This window comes from Torulaspora globosa, chromosome 4 (assembly GCF_014133895.1).
Source record: "Torulaspora globosa chromosome 4, complete sequence".
NCBI lineage: Eukaryota > Fungi > Ascomycota > Saccharomycetes > Saccharomycetales > Saccharomycetaceae > Torulaspora > Torulaspora globosa.
Genome location: NC_050730.1, coordinates 296064 through 318389, shown reverse-complemented (window position 1 = coordinate 318389; position 22326 = coordinate 296064). Strand labels below are relative to the sequence as shown.

At 44.2% G+C, this 22326-nt stretch overlaps 11 protein-coding genes across 11 annotated transcripts; 5 read left to right on the top strand and 6 right to left on the bottom strand.

Moving 5' to 3' along the window:
* Positions 1 to 696: 696 nt before the first annotated feature.
* Positions 697 to 2712, bottom strand: SKY1 (serine/threonine protein kinase SKY1; the record flags this gene model as incomplete). The annotated part of the gene is made up of 1 exon (XM_037283432.1): positions 697 to 2712. The coding sequence occupies one exon, from the start codon at positions 2710 to 2712 to the stop codon at positions 697 to 699; it is 2016 nt and encodes a 671-aa protein (XP_037139328.1).
* A 948-nt stretch (positions 2713 to 3660) lies between these two features.
* Positions 3661 to 5232, top strand: GUA1 (GMP synthase (glutamine-hydrolyzing); the record flags this gene model as incomplete). The annotated part of the gene is made up of 1 exon (XM_037283431.1): positions 3661 to 5232. One exon carries the CDS (start codon positions 3661 to 3663, stop codon positions 5230 to 5232), a length of 1572 nt encoding a protein of 523 aa, XP_037139327.1.
* A 167-nt stretch (positions 5233 to 5399) lies between these two features.
* HEM4 (uroporphyrinogen-III synthase HEM4) lies at positions 5400 to 6185 on the top strand (the record flags this gene model as incomplete). The annotated part of the gene is made up of 1 exon (XM_037283430.1): positions 5400 to 6185. One exon carries the CDS (start codon positions 5400 to 5402, stop codon positions 6183 to 6185), a length of 786 nt encoding a protein of 261 aa, XP_037139326.1.
* Positions 6186 to 6205: 20 nt separating this feature from the next.
* Positions 6206 to 9499, bottom strand: TRS130 (transport protein particle complex II subunit TRS130; the record flags this gene model as incomplete). The annotated part of the gene is made up of 1 exon (XM_037283429.1): positions 6206 to 9499. One exon carries the CDS (start codon positions 9497 to 9499, stop codon positions 6206 to 6208), a length of 3294 nt encoding a protein of 1097 aa, XP_037139325.1.
* Positions 9500 to 9647: 148 nt separating this feature from the next.
* ESC1 (Esc1p) lies at positions 9648 to 14030 on the top strand (the record flags this gene model as incomplete). Its single annotated transcript, XM_037283428.1, has 1 exon — positions 9648 to 14030. One exon carries the CDS (start codon positions 9648 to 9650, stop codon positions 14028 to 14030), a length of 4383 nt encoding a protein of 1460 aa, XP_037139324.1.
* A 243-nt stretch (positions 14031 to 14273) lies between these two features.
* ERG8 (phosphomevalonate kinase) lies at positions 14274 to 15620 on the top strand (the record flags this gene model as incomplete). Its single annotated transcript, XM_037283427.1, has 1 exon — positions 14274 to 15620. The coding sequence occupies one exon, from the start codon at positions 14274 to 14276 to the stop codon at positions 15618 to 15620; it is 1347 nt and encodes a 448-aa protein (XP_037139323.1).
* Positions 15621 to 15689: 69 nt separating this feature from the next.
* Positions 15690 to 16601, bottom strand: RFM1 (Rfm1p; the record flags this gene model as incomplete). The annotated part of the gene is made up of 1 exon (XM_037283426.1): positions 15690 to 16601. One exon carries the CDS (start codon positions 16599 to 16601, stop codon positions 15690 to 15692), a length of 912 nt encoding a protein of 303 aa, XP_037139322.1.
* A 457-nt stretch (positions 16602 to 17058) lies between these two features.
* FMP42 (Fmp42p) lies at positions 17059 to 18717 on the bottom strand (the record flags this gene model as incomplete). The annotated part of the gene is made up of 1 exon (XM_037283425.1): positions 17059 to 18717. The coding sequence occupies one exon, from the start codon at positions 18715 to 18717 to the stop codon at positions 17059 to 17061; it is 1659 nt and encodes a 552-aa protein (XP_037139321.1).
* A 229-nt stretch (positions 18718 to 18946) lies between these two features.
* FSH3 (putative serine hydrolase) lies at positions 18947 to 19771 on the bottom strand (the record flags this gene model as incomplete). Its single annotated transcript, XM_037283424.1, has 1 exon — positions 18947 to 19771. The coding sequence occupies one exon, from the start codon at positions 19769 to 19771 to the stop codon at positions 18947 to 18949; it is 825 nt and encodes a 274-aa protein (XP_037139320.1).
* Positions 19772 to 19913: 142 nt separating this feature from the next.
* On the bottom strand, positions 19914 to 20579 carry FSH2 (putative serine hydrolase; the record flags this gene model as incomplete). The annotated part of the gene is made up of 1 exon (XM_037283423.1): positions 19914 to 20579. One exon carries the CDS (start codon positions 20577 to 20579, stop codon positions 19914 to 19916), a length of 666 nt encoding a protein of 221 aa, XP_037139319.1.
* Positions 20580 to 20916: 337 nt separating this feature from the next.
* On the top strand, positions 20917 to 22308 carry UBP8 (ubiquitin-specific protease UBP8; the record flags this gene model as incomplete). The annotated part of the gene is made up of 1 exon (XM_037283422.1): positions 20917 to 22308. One exon carries the CDS (start codon positions 20917 to 20919, stop codon positions 22306 to 22308), a length of 1392 nt encoding a protein of 463 aa, XP_037139318.1.
* Between the last annotated feature and the right edge of the window lie 18 nt (positions 22309 to 22326).

The following is a 22326-nucleotide window of genomic DNA, read 5'->3' as shown; positions in this document are numbered from 1 at the left end:
ATGTAGTTCGCTATTCACTGCGCAATCTTTTTGCAACATCCCAGCTGTGTCAAAAAAAAAAAAGGACGGGAACTACGCCAATTGTCGGCTGACGAGGTTAGAAACCTTTGGAGCTTCTGGCTCTGATCAAAGACTCGGTCTGCTTGTTTTGCAAATTAGTCCAGAAGGATAAACCGGCCGTGGCGGCCACGTAGCTTCCGAATAAAAGGCTTAAATTTTTTGGCGAGGCAGAGGTTCTAATTCTTTGGATCATCTCGCTTTGTGATTTCGTCGATGGGGTTTACTGATTTTTTTGGTTGCAACTACACAAATTTAATGGTCCAAGCGCCATCTTTATATGCTGTTTCTTTGAGGAGAGTTGAGAGATTTTGGTGCATTGCTCTTCTATAAACGACTATTGCTGGGATTAGTGTTTCATCCCATACTGATGCTTGTACCGTTATAATTCCGTTCTCATTATCGCTTCGTTTATTAAACGAGTGCCCAACTTTACTGGCACTGACGCGTTCAACAAAGCGGCGCGCGCGTAGTTCTAAGAGGGCCAGGATGAAAAACTCCTAAGGTAAGCTAATCTACATACTAGTAAGAATACAGTTTCCAATAGTGGCAACTGGAAGTTGCTATAGCTTCAAAAAATAACTGCGCAGGAGTAATTTACAGCCTCGCAGCAGAGGTCGCTGACCAGGTGATTTTCTTTTAATGCCTAGGATGTCCCGTAACTTCTTGGTACCAGCCAGGAATATCTGAACCGCTTCCGTATAGCTTCCTCTCGGGTAGACCGATATTTTTCATTCCCAAAGTATCTTTGAGCCAGGGGTGATTGATCAGCCCACCGGCATCTGCTCTTTTTCTTGGATCCAGGTTGAACATTGGCAATAGGAAGTCGGTAATTTCTTGAGCTTCTGCCGGAGGGAAGTTGTATTTTTCGGTGAGAACGGCCTTCAAAGGCCAGTGTTTCAATTTGGAAATGTTCCTCAGTTGGCCTCTCGAGTTGAAGAAGGATCTCGTGTATTTCCCGTGCGTCTGCAGATATGAAGGAAATTCGCCTAAAAGCTCTAAGATTTGTGCAATATGATCGTCGTCTTTGGTGTAAGAATGGCCCTCGTCTGGTTCGAACAAAAGATCACCTGTAATCAGCTCAAAAATCAAACAAGCCGCAGACCAAATATCAGCACTACATCCCCAGGGGGCCCCTAGCAAGACCTCTGGCGCTCTATACTCCCTGGTCTGAATAGAGCTGGTATAATGCTCATCGTACCAGCAGGCGTTACCTAAGTCAGCAATTTTTATCTGTATGACACTGCTGTCCGGAGTTACTATCGATGATGTGTCTGCTGCATTTAGCAGTGGTTCTTCGCCCTGAGATATGTCTAATGATGAGAGAGAATTTGCTAATTGTTCCTCATTGATTTGAGTGCTGCGACCCCCATTTACTGTTATATTTTGGTGAGGAATGGCCACGTTGCTCTTTGAATGGACAAAACTATGCCACTGTGAAGATGAAACACTGCTAGAATTGCTATGTCCCAAAAATTGGGCCTTCATCTCGTGAAAATTAGTTGAACTTAAAGGCGATGGTAAGGGTTGTGAACCTGTTATGATTGAATGACGTCTTGTTCGTCTGCTTGGAACCCTTTGCAAAGGTGTTGTTGTCTCGAGAGCATTGCTCGAAGATGACGAAGATATTGGCGCTGCTTGTTGGATACCACTCGAATGATTGGGCGAAGAAGAGGATGACCAGTCAATTGAGGTATTTCTGCGCAGTCTTTTTAGATCCTTCTTTTGTTTATCCATGAGTTCCACCATATGTACTATTCCTTCAACATCACCAATTTCCATTAGCACGTTCTCTGGCTTGATATCTGTGTGGATAACTCCACATTGCCTGTGCATGTAATCCAAACCAAGAAGCAGCTGTTTTGAAATTTGCTTCACATAAATCATCGGTATGCCGCGGTGCTCATATTTTTTGATAAGTGCCAGCAAGTTTTCACCCAACACCTCGAAAACCATTACGATATGATCTCCATTAGGCCCCGTATGAACGAAATTATCCAACAATTTCAAGATATATCTGGCGCCTAAATGATCATCCTCGATATTGCTTCGTACTCTTTTAAGCAGCTTAATCTCGTCTAGCGCCGCCTCTGTATAAACTCTATCGCTTCTAACAATTTTCATGGCAACGTGATTGTTTTTCAAACTTTGCAGATCTCGAGCTAGCCAAACAGTCGAGAAATGGCCCCAACCCAGTTTCCTTACGAGCACATATCTACCATCTTTGTACCTCTCACTTTTGAACGCAGGGTGATATCCGCCGGGCTTATAGTCCTTCAATGATTCCTCATTTTTCTCATCACATGAGGAATAATCATCGTAATCGTTCTCCTCATCCTCATAGATTGCACCAACAGAATCGGCTTTCACACCCAGGCCTTCACCGCCCACATCTCCACCGTTTCCATTCTTCAAAGCCAGAGATAAGTTTGACGTTGCCGACGCAGTAACCAGCGGGGCGATCTTTTTGGAGCTGCCTTTTTCGATTAGATGTTTCTTGAAAATTCTTGAATCATCTCTTTCCGTCATGATGTTCTGATGACCGATGACCTCTCCTTCGGTAACTTTTGAACCTGCATTTTGCAAACTCTGGGTTATTTTACCACTGGTATGTGTCTTGCCCATAAAACCTGGATAGTTGATGGAGGAGCCCATTTAAATGAGTGATTGCTACTGTGATAAGCTTTTCGAAATCTTTTAAGCTGTCTGTGATAGTCCGTCGATGCGCCACCCTTGACTTAGGAGGTTATAGCCTATAATTGGTCCCCGTAAATCCTAGGTTGTTCTTCCAAAATCCGATAACTATACCTGACGCAATGCAGGGCAATGAATGACGATTTATTTCACCGAAAAGCCTGTCAAAAAGGCATACCCTTGCTGGCTTCTTTACCGAACTTTCTGCTGGTCCATTCCTCGCACACAGATGATCCCCCACTGTCTCAAGGAAGCTAGGAAACGCCAACGATCCGGGTATCAGATCACATGACTAGAGTATCACTTTATATGTCTTCTTCCACGAACACCCTGGGCGGCTAATCTGGGCTAGAGATATAGCACACAGTAGCGGCTGGCTAAGTTGCCCTTGGAGTTATAATATGGACCTGCACTCTATGTGCAATCAGAGCGGGCTAAAGAGCTTTGGTCTTACCTGATGGCTTTCTTCAATATCCTACTGGGCACGGCATGGATACCTGTCTTCGGAAAACGAGCAAAGATCATTAATCGACTTCGAAGCTGCATAATCGGTATGAATGTGGTAAGCTGCGAAAGAGGTGCCGATGCAAAAAGGTTTGTTATAGTCACAGAATTTATGTAATTAGCCGCCAGCTTTATATATAAATGTATTTTGCTTAATGCGGGTAACTGAGCGTATATAATGACACCTTATCGTGCATTTTGACTTCTTGAAAAAAAAAAAAAGAGTTGTTCATCTCATCGCAGCATATCGCCTGAAGGAATAGTTGTAATTTAACGATATATATTGGACAATTGGTAAAAGACTTGTATATTTGCACCTATACCAGCTCTCATTTTTCTTCCAAGACATCGCCTCTCGTTTGAGATTAGTGGCACGGTTTAGCGACGTAAAGGAATCCCATAACAATGTCTGAACAGGTTTCTAACATGTTCGACACCATTTTGGTGTTGGACTTCGGTTCCCAATACTCTCATTTGATTACTAGAAGATTGAGAGAGTTCAATGTCTACGCTGAGATGTTGCCATGTACTCAGAAAATTTCTGAGTTGGGTTGGAAACCAACTGGTGTGATCCTCTCTGGTGGTCCATACTCTGTCTACGAAGAAGGTGCCCCACACGTTGACAAGGCAATTTTTGATTTGAATGTTCCAATCTTGGGTATCTGTTATGGTTTGCAGGAATTGGCTTGGATTGACGGCAAACACGTCGGCCGTGGTGAGAAGAGAGAATATGGTCCTTCAACTTTGAATGTCCTTGACAAGGAAAGCCCATTGTTCAAAGGCATTGACCAATCTACTGTTTGGATGTCCCACGGTGATAAACTTCACGGGTTGCCTAAGGATTATGTGACCGTTGCCACCTCTGACAACTCGCCCTACTGTGGTATTGCTCACAAGAGTTTGCCAGTTTACGGTATTCAGTTCCACCCCGAAGTGACTCATTCGACTCAAGGTAAGACACTTTTGAAGAACTTCGCGATAGATATCTGTGGTGCTAAGCAAAACTGGACTATGGAAAATTTTGTTGACACAGAGATCCAGAGAATAAGAAAACTTGTTGGTCCTACTGCCGAAGTCATTGGTGCGGTTTCTGGTGGTGTTGACTCGACTGTTGCTTCTAAATTGATGACCGAGGCCATTGGTGATAGATTCCACGCTATTCTCGTCGATAATGGTGTTCTAAGACTGAACGAGGCTGAAAACGTCAAGAAGACTTTGGTTGATGGTTTGGGAATCAATCTGACCGTTGTCGATGCTTCCGATGAGTTCTTGGACAAATTGAAAGGTGTCACTGACCCGGAGAAGAAGAGAAAGATCATTGGTAATACTTTCATCCACGTCTTCGAGAGAGAAGCCGCCAAAATCAAGCCAAAGGATGGCAAAGAGATTGAATTTCTCCTACAAGGGACTCTCTATCCAGATGTCATCGAGTCCATCTCTTTCAAGGGCCCTTCTCAAACTATCAAGACTCACCATAACGTTGGTGGTTTACTAGATGATATGAAATTGAAGTTGATCGAGCCTTTGAGAGAGTTGTTCAAGGACGAAGTTAGACATCTAGGTGAACTATTGGGTATTCCGCATGACCTGGTCTGGAGGCATCCATTCCCAGGTCCAGGTATTGCCATCCGTGTCCTCGGAGAGGTCACCAGAGAGCAAGTGGAAATTGCTAGAAAGGCTGATCACATCTACATCACAGAAATCAGAAAGGCCGGCCTATACAACAAAATTTCTCAGGCTTTTGCTGCTCTTTTGCCAGTTAAATCAGTTGGTGTGATGGGTGACCAGAGAACTTATGAACAGGTCATTGCCTTGAGAGCCATCGAGACTACCGATTTCATGACGGCAGATTGGTACCCTTTCGAACACGACTTCTTGAAGAGAGTCGCTTTGAGAATTGTCAACGAAGTCGATGGTGTCGCTAGGGTTACTTACGACATCACTTCCAAGCCCCCAGCTACAGTTGAATGGGAATAATCGATGGACATCAATAACTACAGGTCCTCTTATAATTAATTTCGTACGCAAATCTATATATTATTCATCAAGTGGTATGACGAGTGCAAGCTGCAGTAATAGAATTGCCAACATAAACATTGGCCTACAGAACGTACTAATGCAACAAAAGCCGAAACTGCTGCTTCATGAGGCAGATGAGAGTGCTCCTCTTGAAGAATAAAACAGCTCAGCTCGATAATTACGAAGTTGCATTCAAGTCAAATGGATATGAAACATTCTTCGTTCCTCTGATAGCACATACCCATGTCCCTGAAGAGTTGCTCGGTCTGATCAACGATAAAGACTATGTCGAGAGCCTAAAGAATATTGTTGTGAGCTCACAAAGAACAGTCGAATGTTTGAGTGAATCTGTTTTACCGAAGCTGAACTCAGCAACCGCTGAAATGTTACTGAGCAAGACTGTCTACGCTGTTGGCGCAGCAACTGAGGAGTTCCTTGCGAGGATTGGTTTCAAGAATGTGAAAGGCGGCAAGAACGCCGGAACTGGAAGCATTTTGGCTGATTTGATCACGCAAGACCTTCTAGAGCAGGGTCAAGAGGCGGCGAGAGACTCTGAGATCCTTTCATTGGTTGGCCAAATTCGCAGAGATGTAATTCCTAATAAGCTATCCAGCAAAGGCTTCAAGGTTAAAGAAGTAGTGACATACCAAACTGTGAATCTAGAGGACAATTTAGAGAGATTTCAAAAGGTCGTTTCACCCCACAGTTGGGTCGTTCTCTTCAGTCCCCAAGGTACAGAAGAAATACTATTGGAGCTCAAGAAGCATCCTGATACTAAGATAAAGATCGCCAGCATTGGACCTACAACGGAAAAATATCTCAATGAGAACGGAATCCAACCGCAAGTGGTCAGTCCGAAGCCTGATTCAAATAGCCTTCTGAATGCAATAAAGTTATCCGAAGAGAACTAACTTATATAAGGATACTTCAATTAGAAAACCAAGACTGTATCAAAACAATTGGCATTATCTATCCTACTAGGCTCTTCAGTTTCTATGTTAATTATCTCAATTCTTGGAAAATTTAGGTAACCTCTCTTCAGTGGGATTAGATGAAGTGCGATCTCTGTTATTTCGCAGGTGATGAGCATCCTCTTCTTACCATGAACGAGCCATTCATTGCTACTGATGATCTCAAATAAAAACTTGCCAGCAAGGCCTTCATGCCCCCATTTAGCGTTCAGACTTTCAATTTTAATAGAAAACGCGATGGCCACTCCTACCTTAAGCCCATGGTTTTCTTCAGTATTCAGTCTTACGTAAAAAAACTGTTCGAACTTCGGTAGGTCCACAGGAACCATCAGTCTTCTTGGAGCCAGGTTCTCTGTATATGCATTGACATCAATGTCTGATAACTGAACACCCTCGATGACTCGAAGCAAGCATTCAGTCATTTTTTGGCTAACCACTTCTTCAATGGATAATTTCTTGAAGAATTTGCTGAGCCGCTGAAGATCCAAACTATCTTGAATCAAAACAATGACTATACTTTCTTTAAAAGCGTCGTAATCATAATGCAAAAGTGGTAAAACCCCAGATTGCCATACTAGTTTCCATGGCTCAAATCTATGATACCAGTTAACGTCACCTTGCACCAGAACAGCATCGGTAACCAGATTGTCGAGTTGCTCTTTTAACGTGTTGTAGCTTATTTGCAGATGAAAGCAGTCTGTGGGCATGAAAGACTGATTTGTAGTAATTTGATAGCAGTTAAGACAGTTTTCATTAATATTGGCAGAGAGGCACAAAGACGTTTCAGGTTGAAAGTGGCCTTGTATTTCATATTGTTTGGAATTAGATGGCGGAAGCATTCTAGTGCTGTGCAACACAACGGGATTCTCGATTGTAGAGGAGTTCAGCAAAAATTTGAATATAAACAGATCTCTTTTGAAAATGTCTTCGACAGAAACGGATACTGGAAGACAACAATTGATATGAAAACACCTAATTTCACTGAATTTTGTCTCACAATCAATTTTCGTGAAGGAGAAGTTTGCTGTGACCGAGAATGAAGCCACTGGTTCTTTCAAGTAGTAAGGCACAATGCATGTTTCATTCACTTCAGTGATATGCTTGCTGTTATCTAGGCCGTCTTCGGTAAAACTCACGGGATAAATGGAATTTAAACTTTCTTGCTGTACAGTAATAACGGCATCTGAAGAACGCAGTCGATCAGAGTTGCAGCATGAAATTCGAAGAGCGTATTCGCCTAGATTTAGCTGCGGAGCGTGCTCCACCGTCAGTATGATGCTTCTTGGATCATATATTGGCTCAATTAAAAGCTCAGAAGCGTCATTATCAAGGAATTCCTTAACGAAAGTTGTACTATCGACGCTTATCTCCAAGGAAACGGCTTTAAAATTTCCATAAGCAATTTCTGTAGTCTGAAGCAAACATTTTGTTGTGCCTCTTGATAAAATCATGTCTTCTCGTTGAAACTTCATGAATGTGTCGTCCGAACTTTTCAGCACGAGTACAATCGAGTCTACCTTTATATCTTCTGGAATTCCATTGCTCTTAATTATGACGTCTATTTCGAGGATGTTGGGTCCTGCCAACCGAACGTGATCTTCCAAAGAGATTTGGAATAGATCCTTCGTAGCATAAACAAGGTCTGTCGGATTAGCTTGCTGTAGTTTTGTGAATTTTCTCCACCATTCGCCTTTTTCCGCGATATCCTTAGATATTCTCACGATATTCAAATATGCATTACTGAGTACCACAGATGCTGGCACCAATTCGTCATCGATTTCGAGCTCCCTAAGGTTGGAACATTGAACCAAAGAGTCGATGAATACCTTCAGGATTTCGATTCCTATCAAATCCCACCTGCTTTGCATATAATATTCATAGCAAGAAAGAAAAAGCGCTACAGCCTTGTCGTATTCCTTTCTCTGATAATGCAGAAACCCTATTTCAATGGATAGGATATCTACGGCTCGCTGCCGCATTTCCTCGCATTGGCTAAGCAGTGAGATAATTTCCTTTGTATATTTTGCGTACGTTTCGTGAAACACTTGTTCTGTATCATAAGTATATTGGTACCTGTCGAAAGAGTAATGGGTGTCTGTTGATGGAAATATTTTGCCTATTAATGAAAAGTTGGTGCAACCAAGTACACCTTGGAGCCAGCAGTCTCGTCTTATTAGAAGAAGTTCAGCTGTCACTTCTTTTAATGGTGATTGAGGTCTGTGACGCAGATGGAGAAGGCAACAATCAAGAAACGAGATCTTGAACTCTAGAAAACCTTTTTCTTGGATGAAAAGTAAGCTGGCAGAGCGTAAAAATTGACGAATAAGTTTATACAATCCGCCATAATTCATTGAGTTTGGACTGTCTCTCATGAATATTTGAAACTCCTTAACAAAAAAATACTTCTCTGCTTCATACTTCGTAAGCTGCTTAGCGGCAAGTGCCTCACCTATTCGGAATTGTTCATTATTCTCTTGCGAAAGCAGGAATGAGTGTTCTAATTCCCCATTCGGTAGTTCCTTCATTGATTTGTTCCATAGGCAATGCTTTATCTGTTCCAGTTCCGTTTTAGCTTCTTCAAGCATGTTAAGAGCCAGGTATAATTCCAAAATATTCTCTCTGAAGAGCATCTCCTGTGACACGTATTCCGTGTCTGTTACCTTCTCCAATTCATCTTGGTTGTACATTAATCGACTTTGAAAGACATCCAACACGCACGACTTTATGTGTTGGCTCATCTGGCCCCAGAATTCCTCCTTCTCCTTAGGTGATTTATACACAGATTTGAGCTCCAGTGCCTTGACGTCAGGGAAATCTTTAGCCACTTTGTCGATCAGCGACGTCGATTTAAAAAGCTTGAAGTCCATAACTTCCGAGTTTGCGTAGAGCAATATAACTGGCAATGGCGACCGTGCCATATCCTTTTTACAATCACCGTTTTCATTAGGCGTAAGCCATTGCTTAATTAGAGGACGAACTTTAGCCCTGTAATCATCTGCGGAGATGCAATTGACCACCACAAGCCTGATAAACAGCCTTATGTCCTCATTCTCTCTCTCAAACGTCTTAGTTTCAGTAACGAGATTCACTGGAATCTCATCAACCGTCTTCAAACTCCCATTGAACGCTTTCCAGTGAACGTTTCGTAGAGGGAATAGCTCCAAAAACGGCTGTTTTATGGACTCAAAGATGTCAAACGGATCGAAGTAGCTGACGTACACAGCCCCGGTTGAGTTGACTTCACTGCTGGTCATATATGACTACCTGATTGCCAGCTCTGGCAGACTTATTCTAACAGCTGTTCTTTCTAGTAGCTTTGTAAAGTCGCGCTTCACAATCGATGCCTTGAAGAACCTGTTTAAAGCAGGTTATCGATCAAAGTACAGAGAGTAACTGCCAGATATGACCAAGAGACCTGACAAGGTCAAGAAGGACAGCCGACTTAATCTGGCAACGCCTAGGAGGAACTGGAAGCGTTTCGACTCAGTTGTTCAACATCGGTTCAAGGGAAGAGCTGTGAATATATCTAGGGACCAGGCAAGAGGGACAGTGAGAAGCAGGAATTACAATTCAATAAGCCGAAGTGGAACTGGTCTCGATGGTAAAGATTCGGAGGCATTAAGGTGGATAGAATCCATGATAAAAAGGGGTCGTTCTATACTGTCGTCACTAACAGAAGAGGAAAGAGCTTTCCAAGTCGAGATAGAGGAAGCAAGAAGACGGAATTCAGTTCATGAAAGATTAGTTGAGAATATTCTTACTAGGGGTGATGAGGACACATCAAGAAATGGCTACGGGACAGACACTTCTTTTAAGAATATTAATAATGCACTGTACAATAGCTTTGTGGATTCTGAAGATGTCAATTTGGACTACTCCAGAGAGGGGGACATTGCTAGGAAAGCGGTAGGAAGTCCAGATGCTCCGGCAATGCCTGTTGATCCGTCACGCTTGCAATCAGAACTTTTCGGCGAAGCGTCGGATTATGATGAACAGGAGCAGAGCGCTACCGATGCGAATGCTTCGTCGAATTATTCGCCACAAGAGAGTGCAAACGATGTAGTGGAAGTTTTGAGCTCCACAAGCGAGGAAAGTGAGCTTGATCAAGCGGATATAGAGGAGAATTACAAAAGTGAAGAGGGATGGGATGAGGATGCGTCGGACAGAATTGACGAACCGGGAGAGAATTTGAGTGATGAGGAGCAGGATAGTATAACGCAACTTTCTAACCTCGAGAAAGCGGGACATGAATCACAGAGGGACGATGAGGCCATGCCATTTAGCGACGAAGGCGACAGAGAGGAAAAGCTTGCTTCCCCATTGAATAGAGAAGAAGAAAATGAGCAGGATTTTGAAGTTTTAAGTGTTGAGGAAAATAGCGATAATTACAGCAGTGACCTGGATAAAGACGGTCGTAGTTCGGGTGCGCTACCGCGCGTTGAGCATACAAATGAAGAATTGAGCGAGTCAGATCTAGCCGATTCGAATGATGAAGCTTCTACAGCTGACGTCTATGACGCGAATCTGCTGAGAGGCTCTTCGCCTTCTTCACCAGCTGATAATCGATCACAAAGCTTCTCTCCCGAAGTACGCGGAGAGAGCTCCCAAGGTCAGAAATCATCATCGATTGAAGCCGACGATTTCGCTGAGCTGGATGATATAGACATATTGGGTAATCAAGAATCGAATCAGCACATTGATGTATCAAGTGCGGTTGACAATCTCCATGATGGATCCGATCATTTCATGAACAACGAGGATGAAAATCAGCACGTTCTGGACGCTTTTGATTATAGGATAATAGCTCAGGAAGCTAGAATAAGCGACGCACTGCGTAATGTAAAACCATCAGTGGGGCTCAAAGAAGATGCCTTTAGCAGCCTTGATGACAAAACAGATGACAATGAAGAGGATGTTGCCAATGAAACAGACACTGTGCAGAAAGACCAAGCGTGTAAGGAGGACCCAATGACCGCTGTTAGGGAAGCTGATTTTTGCAATGATCAGGTCGCTGGATCGAAAATTGTTGATACAAAATTGAATTCGAATGATCATTCGCCCAGCGTAATTGAAATCGAAATTGATGAGGAGGCTGTCGAACGGCAAAGGGACGACGAACTCGATAATTCAGAGGATGATCGCTCTTCGGTCAATGAAACAACCATATACCATTCTTTCAATGGCACTCCCGATGAAGCGCCACTATCGCGGCATCCCTCGCAGAACGTTCAACAAGAGAATATCAGATATCAGATTGTTTTCGCAGAATCTGCGTACAGTACGACTTCATATGAAGACAACAGCAACATTGTGGAGCCATTGACGGACTACGTCTCGCCTTTGGCTGAGAATCCTTTTTCAATGAAACAAGACGAAGACGCTTACAAAATACTGGAGAAAACTCTAGCTTCATTAAGCAAGAAAACAGAAGACCAGAATGGCGATGATCCTTCAAGATATCTTGGAACAAGCGATAGGAAAACTCCTGTCCTTGACACAGTAATCCTCAGTGCTAGATCTGAAGAGAATGTTGGCGTCGATCAGAAAACAGTTCAATCTGATATTTTTTCCAACAATTCAGACCATTTAAATCGATCAAATGAAGAAGAAGTCTCAGACTATGTGACAGCTGTACTCGAGGCGTCGAGAAAAATAGAAAGTAGTTCTGAATGTGAAACCTCTGCTGTGGCTGTTGAAGAAATAAAATCCGATATTGTGATGACATCGCTTCCTGCAATCCAGACTAGACCTTTAATCGAGGTGGCCGAGTCTATGCCGGAAACTTTGGCGCAGCAGGCCTTTGATGGGGAAGTGCGGACTGCCATGACTATTGTTCCAGAGTCCGTCGGAGACACTGATTCCTCTGAAGATAGTCTATCGAGTGTAGTTCAAACGAGACCTATCATCGAGATTCCGTTCTTCGATAGAAATGAGGCCAATAGTCTTAGTGGCATCAATTTCGCTGAGCAGCTTCCTTCTGTGCGCACAAGCCCACCAGGAACGCAAGAAGACGACTCAAAGCCTTCCGAGAGCGTCAGCGCTGCTTTCATTCCCTGTGAGACAGAAATTCCAGATGATCAAGAAGGTACCGTTGAATCCGAGGCTTCTCCACCTGCCGCTTCAGCTATGGACTCCGACCAAAACCCTCATGAAGCTCCTATCAAGCCTGATTGCACCGGCAAACTCCCTGTACAATTAGCTGCCCTATCATTGCCGAGAAGACTTCTATCTTCGCCTCTACGGGCAATATCGTCGCTTGTTAGCGGAATCAAGGAGGTCGGAAATGTTGCAAGCGATTTTGTTAAGACTCTTGACGTACTTGATCGTGAGGATTCCGAAAGCGAACCAGACTGCGGCGTGGACAGCGCAAGGTCTTTTGACGATGACCAGAAATACACTGGAATGAGCGAAAATAAGACTGTCCCTGACCTCACTGAAAAGAAGCTTCAGAGAAGCGAAAGTTTACAATACCCTGAGAGCCACGAAGCAAATAAGACATCCAATGTCGACGACTCTGCAAGTGATGAAAAAGACATTTACTTTGCTTGTTCTACCGAAAAGGAAAATGCCACAGGTGAAGAGACAGTTATTCATAATGTAATTGATGATGTCGAGAGCCTTCAAGTCACTGAACATAATTATGAAGACAAAGATTCCATGGGAGAAAACCAGCGTCCAGCTGATCCTCGAGAGGGTATCCAGTTTCGTGGGCCATGCACTGCTATTGAGAGATCAGTTACTATCGAAAAAACGGATAATGAGCAAAACGAGCAGGAGCGGGAAGAAGATGATCGCGGACATATTGATTTAACTGAGAAGGAAGATATCAGGAATCCCGAGGAACCAACCAGCCCATCAAACCATGACGCCGATGAAAGCGTTGGCCCTTCGCCAGCAACCGCTCATGAAACAATCTCTCATATCCGCACATTGCAGCAGCTGGCCGACAACGTCAAGCATGTGTTTTCGACGCAGCAAGATAAAACTGAAGATAGTGACCTGCAAAGTGGAGAGACCACTACTGTTGACAAGGTAGTCAATGTCGAGGTTGATCGAGAGATCGAAATATATTTAGAAAAGCCTTCCCAGGACCAAGGTTCCTTGGAATTCAATGTTATCCCACATAATGACACATACCCAGCTGAGTCCACGATGATAGGTAGTACCTTCGCGTCTTTGCAAAAAGACTGTCAGTTGACAGGCCCAAATCGCCAAGAAATAGAACAGGATCAGGCGCCACCTCGTTTGCTGCATGATCATTCCACAGATAAACTGCCCTCTTACCTTCCTTCTGACCCGCCATCTGAATCGGAAATTGAGAATGCTGTCGAACCAGCTGAATTGATGGAAGATGCTACAAGTGCTAAGCAAAGTAATGACCAGCCGCGGAGCAGGTCGGCATCCATTGAGAGTGACAATTCGGCCGACTGCTATATCGCTGACCAATCTGCGGGCGAGGACGTAAAAAGTATACCAGTTGAAAGTGCTGACGGCTGCTCTGATGTACGGGTACCTGTTCTTTTAGAAGCAACGCCACCTCTGGGGCTTGAAGATACTCAAAACAAGGAGGAGGAAACCGGAAGTTCAGTTGGCGAGTCAGCAAACGCAGAGCCAGGCGAGAAGATGCAAAGTTCAACCGCGAAGCAAACAATCCTCGCAGCTAAGCGCAAAAGGCCTCATGACGATGCCATCGATATTGGTCGTCATCGTAAAAAGAATAAGCGGCAGCTCAAAAGCAAGCGCAAGAGTAAGAAGAAGGGACGAATCCCATCTAGGAAACGCTGACGGCTTTAACACATGTGAAAGACCGTAGCGGAACCAATATCTGGAATGAAGAAGGCTCCTGTTAAACTGTCAGATGAGTGCTAGCAAATTGCCGTCACAATTGTTCGAAGCGTCCGGTGAATAAGCTTAAGTGGATATTTAATTAGTGTATATACTCTGGTAAAGGCTTTTCTATAGCACGATGGTCTAAAATTTAATCTGAAGTATTTACTATCACCAACATGGCAGAAAAACAGAGGTCCTATGGTTGAATCAAGAGCATTCAGTGCTCCAGGAAAGGCGTTGCTGGTTGGTGGTTACCTAGTGCTTGATCCTAAGTACAAGTCCTATGTGGTTGCGCTTTCTGCACGTATGCATGGTGTGGTGTCTAAACATGAATCGGAAGATAATCACACAAGAGTGACTGTAACAAGTTCACAATTTAACAACGACAGTTGGTCATATATTGTTGAAGAGAATAATGCATTCTTCCCTAATTCAGTGGACGGGAAGCGAAACCCATTTATTGAAATGGCCATTTTCAATGTATTCACTTACTTCAAGCCAGACTTGTCCAATAAGCTGGACATCCAGATTGAGATCTTCTCAGATTCTGGATACCACTCACAGGCAGGTAGTGTTCTTAAGAGAAATTCATTCAAGGAGTTTTCGTATCATTCTCATTCCATTACTGAAGTTCCTAAGACCGGCTTGGGCTCATCTGCTGGATTGGCAACAGTGGTTACGGCTGCTTTGGTATCTGTATTCAATCCAAACTTGGATGTTAACCGAGATCAAGACTTGACGTTAATCCACAACCTCGCTCAAGTGGCTCATTGCCAGGCACAGGGAAAAGTCGGAAGTGGTTTTGACGTTGCTGCGGCAACGTTTGGCTCGATTATGTATCAGAGGTTCGACCCTAGATTGATAACTGATTTGCCGGAGCATAGTGCGGGACAGATCTATGGGCAGCAACTGAGATCACTTGTGAATCAGGTTGATTGGAAGGTGACTATTGAGAGAGTTAGACTTCCTGACCAGCTTAGATTGGTGATGGGTGACGTTAATAGCGGGTCAGAAACTACGAAATTGGTTGCAAAGGTCATTTCCTGGTATAATGCGAATTTGCCTCGTAGTCTGGATGTCTACGAAGAGCTGAACTGCCTTAATGAGGAGTTCATCAAAACTTTGGGCGTTCTGAACTCCTTGGCAGCTAAAGACCCAAACCGCTACGCCCAGATGATGGAAGCACTGAATGGGGGCGGATATAAACGAATTATGGCGTTCTCTGAATTAGCTAAGTTGAGAAATTGTATCAACTGTATACGTGAGAATTTTAGATTGATCACGAAAGAAAGCGGTGCTGATATCGAGCCCTCAGTACAAACAGAGCTTCTAGATGCCTGTATGTGGTTAGACGGTGTGTTGACAGCAGTGCTACCAGGCGCTGGCGGTTATGATGCCATATCCTTGATTACCACCAAAGATGCGGACATTAGGTCACAGACGGAAGGAAACAGTGCTTTTGACGCCGTGACATGGTTGGATCTTTCACAGGCTGATATTGGACTGGTAGAGGAAAATCCAATTCATTATCAGGATTTGAAATAACGGCTTAGCAGCTCAACTTCATGGAAATATACAAGTTTATAGATAACCATAAGAAAGCCTTCATAATATTTAGGTTCGTTTCCTGACACCGGCCACACCGCCTTCGAATTTGGATAAAACGCTTCGTATCCTGTCAGTTCCTACCAACTCGTTGACCTTAACGACCTCGTGAGAGTGCTTGGTGCGCATCTGCTTTTCTGGGGTGTATCTATTTCTCGAAGGCAGTACCCAATCTGAGCGTCTATACGGTTCCTTCACCTTGGGCACTAGCGACTCATAGAGGTCTCTGATCTGTACAGTGTCAACATCTATGAAGGTCGTCCCAGCAGAACCTAGACCAGATCCTTCGCTTGTCTTTTGGGATAGCCTTGAGGACCTTCGAATGTTACCATCTGGTTCTGGTTTTTTTATTATACTGGCAACAGATATATCGCCATTGATTAAGGTTCTATCCGACTTCTCAAGCTGCTTCTCCTGTGATTCACTCTCCTTTTCCAACTCCTTCTTTGCTGCCAACTGAGCTCTCGTAACTCTCTTTGTTGAGCTATTCTTGGAATCATCCAGCGCTTTATCGCCGTCAGCGTCAAGGAAAGGGCTTCTATTGTGCTCACCGTCCTCATCATTCTCAGTATCCTCATCATCGGATAACGTACTATTAGAACTTGATGTGCTTGGTATTCCGGTACCGTTATCCGCATGTCTCTTCGACCTACGATAGGCCGTGCCATTATTTCTACTTCTCAACCTCTCTATATCGACGTGTCCACTGGCTGATATTCCCTTCTTGAATGTATGAATCAGGAAGAATTCATGGTATGATTCAAACTCTATTGGTCTGATGGTGTGCGAGAATTCCTTTATCTCTTCGTTTAGTTTAGCCCTCTTGTCGCTCAGTCTTGTCATCTCTTCCCTTCGAGCACTTTTGTCAGCTTCTGAGGGAAGGATAATGGTCTTTACAATCTCTGCATCATTGCTAACCATGTAGAAATTTTGCTTAGGAGCGTTTCCACCACCTTTCTGTTTCAATCTGTTTAAACCTTCAATTTACTGACGTTGCACTTTATATAAGTTCATCTTGCAGTGAGCAAAATCATTATATATAAAAGTAAGAAATTTTAAAAAGTCACCAACTATTTAGCATGATCATCCTCGGATGCCTTGAACATCAGTAAAATCTGCCAATTATTCTGTAACGGTTGGTTATTTCAAGTAAACTGGCAGCGGACGCTTGTCTAACGAAGGCAGCTGTAATCTTGGTAAATGGACGGACGCCAGAAAAATAGGAATGGATCAATCAATTGCACTATTATCCGTTTTATCTCAGTGCGTGTTAGAATATTGTTAAAATCAGAGGAAATTGCAGAGTAACTCCATGGCCATAGTTGTAAGTGAGCTGTTAAAAGGCTATGTCATCGAGCCGGGGATCGAATTTCAATGCTCAAGTAGAACCATAGGTGGGGCTGTCGCTTTCGCTCGTTTCTGGATGAATTGCGACTTTAAAGTCCTGTCGTTCGTGAATATGTAACTTCAGGTTCCTGATCAGCGCAAAACCAGAAATTATTGTCGCAACAACTAACACAGAATTGACGGGCGATGGGTTCATCTTGAAAGTGTTGTGAGTCCAGTCATCAAGGACACTTTGGAACATATTACACACGCCCGAGATTGATATCAGGGCTCCATAGACGGTCCCAAAGTTATCGAATCCAAAGATCTTGGAGACATAATCGGAAATCACAGTGTAGTAGAACGGTCTGTAAACGACAAGCAGGAGAATACCGATCAAATTCGCTGTAAAAGCGTGTGGTATTAACCCTAGCACGCCTATGGCGACGGAAGTGACTAATACTAGACTTAGCGTGCTCAAAGTGTCCAAATGATCCAAAATCAAACCGGTGAACGGTATCGATAAAACGCCCCCAAGCGGTAGAGCAACGTCAAAAATAGCATTCATCTGGATAGCTAATCTCGGATCCCCTAGTAAATACTCCTCTTGAGACCTGATTGTGGCAACGAAGTAGTTAATTCTGAGCATACAAACAGTCGCAAAGATCACCATTAGGAAAAACAATGGACTGCGGAGTTGGGCTTTCAATGAATAGTCATGTAGGATACCAAACGCTCCGCCGGTTTTCTCCTCCAACTTCGCTTCTACGTAGGTCTCGAGGACGGATTTTCTGCGACCAGTATTATGCGACTGTCTATCCTGTTCTAGTTCCATAGCATCTTGTGCCAATAATGATTGACGCTCACAAACATCGCTAGTGATGGCAGACCCATCATCGCCCTCCAATAAATGTCCATTTTCGTCCAAACCTTCAGTTGTTAGCTTAGCCACAGCGGCCTGGGTCTTATAAGAGCGGTGAGGCATGATTGCCAGTTGACAGAAGATGATGAATACGGGCACGACCAAGTAAATCGAAAAGAACTTCGACAAATGAGGGCTGTGGTTCCATTTTTGGTACAGTAGTCTGTAAAACAGGAACAATGCCGATGACGAATCAAAGCATCCACTGATTAGCGCCAAAATCGTGCCCGATCTCTGAGGGAAGCTATTGGCTAGTTGGAAGCATGATATGAACACAAAAGGACCTCCGATTGCAAGCAAAGTGTAACCCGTCATGTATGGATCAATATAAGACTCCAGGTGTTTAGACCATTTGAAGGTAAAAGAGGCTGCCATAAGCCACATAGCACCAGCAATTCCACAGATACGTGGTCCGTAGTAATCTAGAATCCAACCAACGGGTAGAGCAATAACATTGGTCACAGCAGCGGCGATAGTGAATAGCAGATTTAGTTTCAAGTCCTGCTCAATACACGGTGCTGCTGGATCGGGAGTCTTAGGAGCTTCATCCCGGTGGCACAAACCCGAATAGATTCCCTCATCTATCAATATAGTCTTGAAAGCTGCGAAACCAAACACTATCCCGGCAGCAAAGAGACACCATATACTAGCACATACTAATTGAGCAATCCTGATAGTGCGAGAAGTCATCATACCCGACTTCTCCAGCGACAGAATTTCAGCAATGGGAGATTTGAGAACCTGAAGAGCGTTATGTGTTAAATATTTAGCCTTGGTGTTTCTTATCATATACCAGGTTTGCTGCTATGATAAGGAGCGCGCAGGCTTATCTTGAGCATAAAGAGAGAGACACTTGAAATACTTCAATTCGCCATGCTTGACCTTCTCAGCGTTTGCACCATTGCAGGTGATTGGCTATGTAGTTCACAATATTCACTTGGTTCCTTGGAGGCTGAATTATGCTCGGCCTGCCCAAGATGCCAACTATACATCGTGGCGACAGCATGAAAATGGATGTCTATATCTTTCCCATGGAATTGATCATATCCATCAGATCGTCGTCTAGTTCTGGACCATCGGGCTTGGGAGATGTTCTCTCGAGAGTAGGTCTGCTCTTGGTAGATTCAATGTTCTGGATCCAATTGGTGACGTGAGTTACAACGTTCTTTGAATTGGGTACGAAATGTCCTCCAGGGTGTTTAATAAGATGTCTAGTTGCTGCATCAAAGCAATTGTACAACTTCATCGATCTTTCCTCGCTGACAACTGTGTCTAGTTCGCCCTGCAGATGCAAAGAGGGAATCGCCATGGGTTTATCGCCATATGATTGCTGGAACTGGTCAGCTTCGAACTTGAACCCGCTGAAGCTAACAAAAAACTTCAGCTTAGGCTGCTGTTCTTCAGAGAGGTTCAGGAGCTGATTGAAGTTGGTGAGCAAGTAGCCGGCCAAGCCGGCTCCTTGGCTGAAGCCCATTACGCCATCGAATGGGCCATTTTCGACAACGTAGTCATGTAAGTAATCCAGTGTACGTTCTTCTATGTTGAACTCTTTGAGATCTGGGCCTTCTCGCAGGTACCAACCGTATATCTGATCCACAGAGTCTGAGCTGTCGAACTGAGAGGCGAGACTGAGATCCTTCTTGCCATCTTGCTCCGGCCAGCCATGCAGCTTCGCTATAGCCTCCTTATTCACTCTTATGGGTCCTGTTGGATAGTATAGTTCGTAGCCTAATCTCTTCAAGCTTTTACGCAATCCACCTGTCTTGGAAGAGAAGATCTTGCCCGACTGAACGAACCCATGAAGCATCAGGATTCTTCCACCGCCACCATTGCCAACGGCCATCCTCGATTAATGATGAGCAGGAGCAACGAGGCCAGTATTGCGCTCTACAATGCACTAACAAGTAAGATAGTTCTCTAAACAAGCGGTTGCGCGAGCTAAAGAATACGGACCGAACTACACATCGGGCATAAATTGGCCTTCTCTATTTATCGACCTTCTGCAGCCATTCTATAACCTTCTTGGCGAATCCCCTCGAGTTTGGGACGTAATGACCACCAGAATGCTTCAGGAAAGTCCTGCTCTCTGGAGTGCACGAGTTGTACAGTTGTTCCACCTTGAAGGGATCGGTGATGGTGTCCAGCTCTCCCTGGACATGCAATGAGGGAACGGATATTGGATTCCGATCGTACTGCGCCTGGTATTGCTCCGGTTTGAACCTGAATCCACTGAATGTCATAAAGAAACGCAGCGGTGGCTGCTGTTCGGCTGTCAGCCTGAGAAGCCCGTTGAAGTCCGTCATAAGATATCCAGCGACTCCAGCCCCTTGGCTGAATCCCAGCACGCCGTCGAAAGGACCATACTCAAGCACAAAATCGTGCAGATAGTCGATAGTTGTCTCCGGTAGTCTATAAGTATCGTGCTGCAAATCGTCTTCGATCCACGCTAGAACATGGCTCTCTGCTGCCTCACTGGTCAATACATCACCCAAGCTGTCCGGAATGTCCGCTGGCTGGTACTTATTGGGAGCAGTAGCGTACAACAACTCGTATCCCTGTTTCTCCAGCTCGTTCCGAAGACCTTTCGTCTTAGACTTGAAATAATCCCCAGACTGTGCCAGCCCGTGCAACACCAGTATCTTCTTAGCCATCTAGCCCTCAATTGATCTTGTCTGAGGTCTCAATCTCTCTCTTGTGTCCTTGCCAGCTCTTGCCAGTATTAAGAAGGTTTGATCTATGGTTGTAAAAGCAACACTAGTAGTATATATCAAATTCGAAATTTGTAGTCGAGCTTCAACGGTGAGTTGAGAAGCAGCATTTGGCTGAGGAGGGTCGTTTAGCAGTCGAGTTAGGCTTTTTGGGCAAGTTTGGGCAAGTGAGAGGCTTTTGAACCGGTTTCAGGAGAAGTCTGGCGGTGGAAGTAGCTAGAAGCAGATCGTGGAGGGAAAAGTGAATTGGTAGAGCCAAAGAGGGGCCAGTGTTGCAATTATGGGGGATTGTCAACATATCGAACAAGTATTTCAAAATGAGAAGTCGAAGGAAGGTGTCTTGAAGACGTGCAACGCAGCACGATATATGATCAGGCATTTCAGTGCAAGAGACAAGTATCTTTACGCTATGAGATGCTCAGAGTGCCACGAGATCAACTCTGGATCGAACTTCATGTGCTTGCAGTGCGGATTCTGTGGTTGTTGGAACGGCAAGCATTTCTTGGCCCATAGCAAGAAAGTGGGGCATGTATTTGGCATAAATTCTAGCAATGGGCTGCTGTTTTGCTTCAAATGTGGCGACTATATTGGGGACAATGAGCTAGTCATGGCTTCGATGCTGAATAAATATTGGGATGACGTTTCCATGAAGACAATGGTACCGGCCGTGAACCGCAGGGATGGCTTGAGCGGACTGTTGAACCTGGGCTCGACCTGCTTCATGAGTAGCATACTTCAGATACTCATTCGAAATCCGTATTTCTTCAACTACTCGATCACTCAGTCGCATAGCAACAAGTGTCCCAGTCAGGACCCTAAGAGTTGCGTATCCTGTGCGCTGGACAAGATGATTACAGAGTTTTATGGAGCTCCTTCAAGCGAACACGCTGGAGACGAGCTGCAGTCAATGTGTTCCGGGTTCATTGGCTTGCTGATCTGCTCCTGGAAGATAAATGAAAATTTGGCTGGGTACTCGCAGCAGGATGCGCACGAGTTTTGGCAGTTCTTGCTCAATCGGCTGCATCATGATTATCAAGTCTGCAACGGCGGATCGGTTGATGATTCGATCTCCGACTATCGCTGCAATTGCATCTCTCATTCCACATTCCAGGGTTTACTCAAGAGTTCGATTGTCTGTCCAGAATGTAACAACGATTCCAAGACAACGATAGATCCGTTCATGGATCTCTCCCTCGACATTAAGGGGAAGTCGAACCTTTATAGCTGTCTGGACAGCTTTCATAGGAAAGAACAACTGCATGATTTCAACTACCATTGCCCAAGATGCAATACTTCGCAAGACGCCATCAAGAGACTAAGCATTCACAAGTTACCAACGGTCTTGGTGCTGCAACTCAAGCGATTTGAGCACCTGCTGAATGGTAATAGTTTGAAGTTAAACGATTTCATCGAGTATCCGCCCTATTTGAACATGCGTGATTACTGTGATTCCGGTAATCCTGAAGTTAAAGTTCCCGACATAATCTACGAACTGATTGGAGTGATTTCTCACAAGGGAACTGTGAATGAAGGACATTACGTAGCTACGGTCAAGATAGCGGGTAGGCGGTGGTTCAAGTTCAGCGATTCTATGGTTTCCTCCGCGACACAAGAAGAATCGCTAAACGAGCAAGCCTACCTCCTGTTTTATTCCGTTTTGCAAGTAAATTGAAAAATCATTGCATTCTAT